We start from the raw sequence: 8,884 nt of genomic DNA on the forward strand, positions 1-8,884 counted from the left end.
TTGGAGAGGAGTGAAGAGCTTAGTAAACACTTGATGGATCAGCTCGGTGATTCCAATCACAATGCAAAATTGTAGGATTGCATAATTTCAAATTAAGCACACTATAAATGGAGATGGCAGTCTAATTGTTGTCACAAGCATGGATGCCAACGTGTACAAGGCTGCAAGGCGACAACAAAGGGTTATTTGAACCAGTGAATAATGCTAAGATGAAAAAAGAAAGAAAAAAAATGTTAAGATTGTGGTACTCACAAAACAAAATATTTGAACCAATGAATGTCTATTATGAGAATTAAATTATTGAAATATGGATACAAATGAACGGGACAAATATAAGATTATAAATAAATAAGATTAAAATATAAATAATAAGACATCGAAAAAATATTATTCGACATTGTGATCATCCCAAGGAAGAATATGAAGAGTACCCACCCATGGATAGGGTTGGGTGATGTTTTAGTGAAAGTGAATGATGATATGAAAGAATGGGCAGTAAGGATCATCCCAAAATGAATGATCAGGATTTGAGCAAGGTAAATGGGTGTAAAAGTAGGCCTACAAATTGAGTTAGAAAACTTAGGTAGAATGGATCAAATTTGGCGTCTACACATATATTCTTATTATATTTTTTATTTTATTTTGTAAACTAAATATTGGTTCAGTTCATTTTTTATCCAAAAACCGATTGAATCAACCTTATTTACACTCCTAGATATAGGCATGGTTAGTGAACTATGTTAAAATCTCGTGTACCATGGGTGTGATTATTTTATCTTTGTGTTCTTAAATTAACAATGTTTGCGTGAAAACTTCTACTAGCACAACAAATTGGTATCAAAGCCCCAAGTTGAAGATGTCTGGAAGAGCAAATGATTACAAAGCACACAAGATGAAGATAAAAAGAATTTCAGTTAAAGGTAGAGTCAATTGCTCTCTTGTCGGGATGTAATACTTGACTTAATAAATTGCTCCAAGGTGGAGATTGTTGGAATGTGTCCCAAATTCCTAATTAGTAAAGATTCTTTTTTTGTAAAGAATATTGTATAGAATAGTTTATAAATTGATACATTATTGTAATATTAGATTTCCTTATAAAATAAGAAAAATTATTATGAATATCTCCATAAATATTCTAGGTCATGAAAAGAAAAAGTCATGCGATAGAGATGGACTTGTAGAAACTATGCAAAGTGGAAAGAGATGTAAGAAAGAATGGGAAATACCCAATGGAGCGATGGGGGTCAAGGTTCGGGGTATAGATATAAGGAATGAGGAAACATGAGATGCTTCGGGAACCCAATAATTGTATTTGATTCTATCCTTTGTATTGTTCTTTATGGTATAGTGGAATGATTCTTTTTGATCCATGGATATAAGCATAATTAGTCGAACCATATTAAATACTCATGTACCGTGTGTGTAATTGGTTTATCTTCGTGTTCTTGAATTAACAATGTTTACAAACTATTTATTGTGAATTGTTCAATGTTTATTGTGAAAATTAAATTATTGAAATGTGAATACAAATGAATGGAACTAAATATAAGATTATAAATAAATAAGACTAAAATATAAATAATAAGACAACAAAAAAATACTATTCGATATTGTGATCAACCAAGAGAAGAAGATGAAGAGGACCCACCCATGGATAGGGTTGGGTGATGTTTTAGTGAAAGTGAATGACGATACAAAAGAATGAGCAGTAAGGATCATCCCAAAGTCAATGTTCAGGATTTGAGCAAGGTAAATGGTTGTAAAAGTAGGCCTAAAAATTGAGCTAAAACCTGAGGTAAAATGGATCAATTTTGGGGTCTACATGTCTATATATATATTATTTTGTAAACCAAAATGTTATGGTATAATATATTTGATCAAATATAATATTTTAATAAATCATTTTTTTTTATCATAATATTAAAAAAAAAAATAGTTAAAAATTATATCTTAATATACATATATTTTTTTTGTCTTTATCCAATCGATCAAGCTTGCCCTATCCGGTTGCTATTAGCCAGTTAATTTCATCCACAATGTTCCACATTTCTTGTGCATGAGCTGTCAAGATGGGAGATGCAGTATCACAATAAAGGGAAAATACAGAAATTAAAAACCAAAAAAATTCAAAGAGACCGGGGAAAGGACAGATGCACTTTCTCTCCACCACACAACTTTGCACGTCACAACATAATGACATAAATAAATTGCTTCCATTCGTTTCAGTTCACTACAGTTGGAGAGGAAAAACACTTAATGGATCAGCTGGGTGCTTCCAATCACGGCGCAGAATTGCAGGATTGCAGAATTTCAAATCAGGCTGCAAATGCAGATGGCAGACAAACTGTCATCACAGGCATGGATGCCGGTCTGTACAAGGCGGCAGCGGAGGGGAAGATCGATGACCTCAAGAAGATTTCAGAGCATGAATTTCAAGTCCAGTTAACCCCAAACCATAACACAATACTCCACATCGCAGCCCAGTTCGGTAAACTAGACTGTGTGCAATGGATCCTTACGTTGCCTTTCATGTTCCTCTCTACTGCAACGGCCAAATCTGAAAGGCGAGACTCCGCTTCACCTTGCAGCAAGGGAAGGGCATTTGAAGGTCGTGGAAGCTCTTATACGCACTGCAAAATCACTTCCCGTAGATATTGAAACCGGGATTGGAGCAGAAAAGGTGATTTTGAGAACCAAAAATAAGAGGAAAGACACAGCCTTACATGAGGCAGTGCGATATGGGCATTCTGATGTGGTGAAGTTATTGATTGAGAAAGACCCGGAGTTTACCTATGGTCCTAATAGTTCTGGCAGGACTCCTCTTTACATAGCTGCTGAGAGAAGATTTGTAGACATGGTGGGTATGATCATAAGCACTTGCCATTCACCAGCTTACGGTGGTTTCAACGGTAGAACGGCCTTGCATGCTGCTGTAATCTGCAATGACAAAGGTAATTAGGGGACTTATATTTATTTTGTTTTTTTGTTATATATATTTTTAAATTTTTTGTATTTATCTATTTATCAGAAATCACAGAGAAGATACTGGAATGGAAACCCGCTCTGACCAAAGAAGTAGATGACAATGGGTGGTCTCCGCTCCACTTTGCTGCAGAGAGTGGAGATGATCCAACAATAGTGAGGCGATTACTAGAGAAATCAGATAAGAGTGTAGTCTACCTTGGGACCAAAGATGGGAAAAAGACTGCCCTTCATATTGCATCACTCCACCATCATGGGAAAATAGTAGAGGAGCTCCTATCTCAATTCCCGGATTGTAGCGAGCAGGTTGATGACAAGGGCCATAATATTTGTCACTTTGCCATGATGGAAAAAGGGGAAAACAGTACTTACCTTTTAAATCACTGGCTGAGATTGAGAGGGCTTGTAAATGAAGAAGATGCTCAAGGAAACACACCCCTCCACCTTCTCTCTTCTAACAAAATTCTGAATCCAGTGTTCGTATTAGATCGTAAAGTCGATAAGAAGGCCTGCAATAATGAATACTTGACAGCTGTTGACATAATTTCGAGGGCCCAGGACATTTCCGCAGGAGAAAAGGTAAAGCTCCCGTATCACTTCATCTATAATATTTATTTGAAAAATGCTTGTTTTACCTCCAGACTGCATAAGATAAGGGTAAATATATATATATACGAGAAGAAATGGAAAGATAAGGGTTAAAAAAAATTATAAAAAAAAAAATTCATTATAAAAAAATTCAAATGGGAAGAAAATTAAATTCTTTGAATAAAGCGATGTTCCAAAATATAATTATTTTTTGACATTTTTTCCCTTTTTAATAAACACTTTCTACCAATTACACATAACCTTAAAAATATTCCTTTTTCGAAATTGTTTTTGTTATTTTTTTTTTCATTCTTTTGAAACTACTAACAGGTGAATAGGAAAAAAAAAAACAAATCTTATTTTGGTTTCCTTTTAATTTTTCTCTCTTGGACCTATTACCTATATGATTTTTTTCCTTTAAATTTTCTAATTCTTTTTCCAAGCTCTTTCAAAAAATGGGTTTAAAATACGAAGGTCATTTTCATCAGTTTCCGTCTCGAAATCATTAAAAAACAATTTTTTTTTTTTACTCTTATTTTTCTTTAAATCTTTATCAAGGGACCTTTCTTGAGGTTTGTGCTAAGGTTTCAGACCAAAAAAAAAAGAAAGAATACCTTTATTTGAATTTGCAAAAAAAATAATAATAATAATGTAAAGGTAAGAATAATAATAATAATTATATGGACTTGAGCACCTCCTAATCACTCTTCATGGTTGAAGAAGTAAAGCTAAGGATGAAGCGATAACAAAAACTTTGTTTAACAAGAGACAAATCGCAAAACATCCCTTCAAACATTTGAAAAATAAAGTACAATGAAAGAAACTTTGAAGTTTTTTCGTGTTTCTAAAAGTGCATTTGATCATTTTCTATACAAAGCATTTCTAGCCTAAATATTTTTTTTAAAAAAAAGTGTTTTTGAGAGGATATCCAATGCTTTTCCAAGAAGCATTAAAGTGATTTTTCCTTCTTTTTTCTAATGTTAAATCGATTTGATTTCTTTTACTAAAATATTAATAAATGGATTCTAAATTTACTGGATTTATTAATTTATATTCATATTTAAATTTAAATAAATTGTCAAATAACCTCATATTTAAAAAAAATCTTGATTTGATGTATTAATTAAAAGTTGGTCAAGTTAATTAGATGCATTTATCATTTCACTTGTGATTGTGAAAATAAAAAAAAAGCTCCGAATTAATTGATCAACTGAATTAAATTCAGATGTTCCTCACATCCAATTTCAGGAGGTATTTCTAACGAAATTTCGGACAGCGATGAGTGATCCTTCGCCTGCAGAGGGATTATATAAGCAAATAAATAAAGTCACACAAAGCAAAGCCTTCAAAGAGAAATACATCTCTGAACTAAAGCGTAGAGGCGAAGCCCATTTGATGGTTTCCGCACTTATAACAACGGTAACTTTTGCGGCGGGTTTCACCTTGCCCGGTGGTTACAATGGGGATGATGGCATGGCAATTTTAACAAGGAAACCAGCTTTCAGGGCATTTGTTGTGACCGATACCATTGCCCTGGTGCTCTCAGTATCTGCTGTCTTCCTTCATTTTTTTATGACTGTGCATGACGATGAAACTGTCCTTCGAAAACACTTCCTTTGGGCCGTTTCTTTCACCATGCTTGGCATGGGAGCAATGGTGATCGCTTTCACGACTGGGTTGTATGTAAAGGATTTTTGGAAGAGAGAAATTGAAGAATTATTGCTTGTGATTCTCATTGATATGGTTAGTATATATACAGATTGCATTAGCACGAAAATAGGAAACTGATTACAAAGAAATAGGAAACAAAATAAATTGAGTAACTATACAAATAAATGGTATAACTACAAATATTCAAACTTGGAAATCCCTTGATTTTCTCCCTTGACTTTCTCAACTTGATTGTATATCCTTATCATGTCCCCGCAAGATGGACGGCCGTGGAGCAAGTCCAATCTTGGCCTTGAGTGAGTCAAACTGAGGACGAGCAAGAGGTTTGGTAAGAGCATCGGCGAGTTGATCAGAGGCAGAGATGTGGGACACTCGTAGCAAACCATTTTGAACTTGTTCTCGGATAAAGTGATAGTCGAGGGCAACATGTTTCATGCGCGAGTGAAAGACCGGATTGGAACAAAGATTTGTTGCACCAACATTATCACAATAAATAACTGGTTGTTGGGGAAGAGTGACACCGAGTTCGGTGAGGAGAGAGCAAATCCAACGAATTTCTGCAGCAGTAGAGGCCACCGATCGGTATTCAGCCTCAGTGGAAGAGCGAGCCACAGTTCGCTGTTTCTTAAAGCTCCAAGAAATAGGATTGTGACCCAAATAGATTATGTATGCACTGGTGGAGGTGAAATCCTCTTTGTTACCTGCCCAATCAGAGTCAGAAAAGGCATGAAGTGCTAGTGGGGAGGTCCGACGAAGTGTGATGTCGTGGTCTAAGGTGCCACAGAGATACCGCAGCAGACGCTTGACTGCATTCCAGTGGTCACTTGTTGGTTGATGCATAAACTGAGAGAGTTTGTTCACCGTATAGGCAATGTCCGGCCGAGTGAGGGAGAGATACTGGAGGCTACCAACCACTGTTCGATACTCGGTCGGGTCAGATAGTGGGGTTCCTGATTGTAAAGTGAGAATTGGACTAGTTGCTAGTGGTGTAGGAGTAGGCTTGGCTTCAGTCATGTGAGTTCTGTTAAGTAGATCGGCAATGTATTTGCGTTGACTGAGGAAAAGACCATTGGTGTGGGAGGTAACTTCCACTCCAAGGAAGTATGTCAGGGGGCCAAGGTCCTTGAGAGAGAAACGCTGAGAAAGTTGTTGAATGAAAGTCTGCGCTGCTTCAACATTATTCCCAGTGATAATGATATCGTCGACATAGACTAACAGATAAAGAATGGTCCCATGGTTATTGAAGATGAACAAGGAGGTATCGGCAATGGAATTGATGAAGCCAAATTGGAGAAGAAATTGGCGCAACTCATGATACCAGGCACGTGGGGCTTGTTTGAGGCCATAGATAGCCTTGCGTAGCTTGCAGACATGATGAGGATGATCGCGATCAATGAAGCCCGGTGTTGAGACAAACACATCCTCAGTGAGAGTGCCCTGAAGAAAGGCATTGTTGACATCAAGTTGTCTTAGTGACCAACCCTGGCTAACCGCAAGGCTGAGAACAAGGCGGACAGTGGTAGGTTTGATGGCGGGACTGAAGGTTTCAGAGTAGTCAATGCCAGGGCGTTGGTGGAAGCCTTTAGCAACCAATCGAGCTTTGTACCTGTCTATGGAGCCATTAGGTAAATATTTAGTGCGAAAGATCCACTTACAACCAACCAAATTTTGAGTGGAATGAGATGGCACTAGGTCCCATGTCCCATTACGTAGTAAAGCATCAAACTCTGCAGACATAGCTTGTCGCCACTTAGGGTCCTTGAGGGCTTGGGTAACAGTGGTGGGTTCAAGGGTAGGTTTTTGGAGTTGGGCTGTGAGGTTAAGCTTTTGAATTGGTTTATGGATGTTATGTTTGGAGCGAGTGACTATGACATGAGGTGAGGGTGAGAGGTCGGGTGGTTGATTAGGGTCATTTTGAGTAGGTGGGAGGGGTGGGTTATTGGCACAGTCGCACTTGGTTTCTGGTACGGGCGCACTGGAATGGCTATCAAGCTCTGGTGTAGGTGTGGCACAGGTGGTATTATTTTGGCTTGGGTCTTGGGATTGGCTTGGTGCGGTAGGAGTGAGCAGACTTGATGGGGGAGCAGAGCTGACATTCACGGATGGTGTGGCCACGACTGGTAAAGTGATAGAGTACCATTCAAAGATGGTGGATGAAGTGGCGCTAGGAAGAGAAGTATGAGAAGTGACAAAGGGAAAGATTGACTCAACAAAGCGGACATGACGGGAAGTGTATAGACGAGCGGCGGATGTGTCAAGACATAGATAGGCACTTTGAGTGGGAGAGTACCCGACAAAGACGCAAGGGGAGGAACGAGACTCGAGTTTGTGGGATGTGTATGGGCGAAGCCAAGGATAGCAGAGACATCCAAAGCTTCGAAGTTTGGAGTAGTTAGGGAATGTGCCAAAGAGTTTGAAATATGGTGAGAGGTGGTTTAGAGTCGGTGTAGGAAGACGATTGATGAGGTAGACAGCAGTAGAAAAGGCAAAAGGCCAATATGATAGAGGCATGGATGCATGGGTAAGTAGAGAAAGACCGGTTTCGACAATGTGACGATGACGACGTTCAGAGTACCCATTGTGTTCAGGAGTGTGAGTTGGAGAAGTAAGGTGTGAGACCCCGTTGATTGTTAAGAATGAGGAGAGAGCTTGATATTCCCCCCCCCCCCCCCCCATTGTCAGAGTAGAGAGTTATAATTGGACGGTTAAAGAATTTTTTGACTAGGGCCTTAAAGCGCACAAAGACATCATGCGTGTCGGATTTGCGTTTGAGGGGATAAAGCCAGATATATTTTGTAAAATGGTCGACAAAGATGACATAGTATTTAAAGTTATCAGTAGAGTAGACTGGTGATGTCCATATATCAGTAAATATAATTTCAAGAGGGGAAGAGGTAGAGAGAGTAGAAGTAGAAAATGGTAATTTATGACTTTTATTGTATTGACACGAATTACAATTAAAATTGAAATTGGACGGACAAGAAACATCTAAATGAAATGAAGACATAATATTTTTTAAGATTGACAAAGAAGGATGACCAGCCTATGATGTCACTCGGACAAAGTGGTCTTGACACTAGAAAACGCAATTAGAGGACGTGACTGGGTAGTGGAGAGTGGCCATTCATACACACCATCCTTAGTTCGACCCTGCAAAAGGATTGCCCCCGTGTGCAGATCCTTCACATGAAAAGAAGAGGGTAAGAACTCAATGGAAGTATTGTTAGACTTGCAAAATTGAGAAATAGAAATAAGATTACGTTTCATGGTAGGAACACATAAAACATTAGATAGAGTAAAGGAATGAGATGGAGTGGTAAGAGAGGTGGAACTAGTGTGAGATATGGGGAGACTAGAGCCATCGCCGATCATAATTTCATCTGTGCCATCAAAAAGACTGTGGAGAGCAAGATTGTGTAGGTCAGTGGTGACATGATGTGAGGCTCCACTATCAAGTAGCCATGTGGTGTTGGGGGGAATGGTGGTTGTAACATTTGCTTGAGCTTGCCAGGGAGCTGGTGGTCGAGATTGTGATGAATTGCCGGGACAAGAAGGTGGTTGCACCTGCGAAAACTGTTGTCGGAAAAGAGGACAGCGGGAGACTACATGACCTTGAGTACTGTACCATTGGCAGCGACCAAGG

The 8,884-nt window shown here is 38.5% G+C and overlaps 1 protein-coding gene across 1 annotated transcript; it reads left to right on the forward strand.

The window, feature by feature from the left end:
* Positions 1–2,012: 2,012 nt before the first annotated feature.
* LOC100250447 (protein ACCELERATED CELL DEATH 6) lies at positions 2,013–5,358 on the forward strand. The gene is made up of 3 exons (XM_019219767.2): positions 2,013–2,951; positions 3,029–3,561; positions 4,819–5,358. Exons 1-3 carry the CDS (start codon positions 2,855–2,857, stop codon positions 5,356–5,358), a joined length of 1,170 nt encoding a protein of 389 aa, XP_019075312.1. The 5' UTR covers positions 2,013–2,854.
* The last annotated feature ends 3,526 nt before the right edge of the window (positions 5,359–8,884 follow it).

Source organism: Vitis vinifera, chromosome 5, assembly GCF_030704535.1.
Source record: "Vitis vinifera cultivar Pinot Noir 40024 chromosome 5, ASM3070453v1".
Classification (NCBI taxonomy): Eukaryota; Viridiplantae; Streptophyta; class Magnoliopsida; order Vitales; family Vitaceae; genus Vitis; species Vitis vinifera.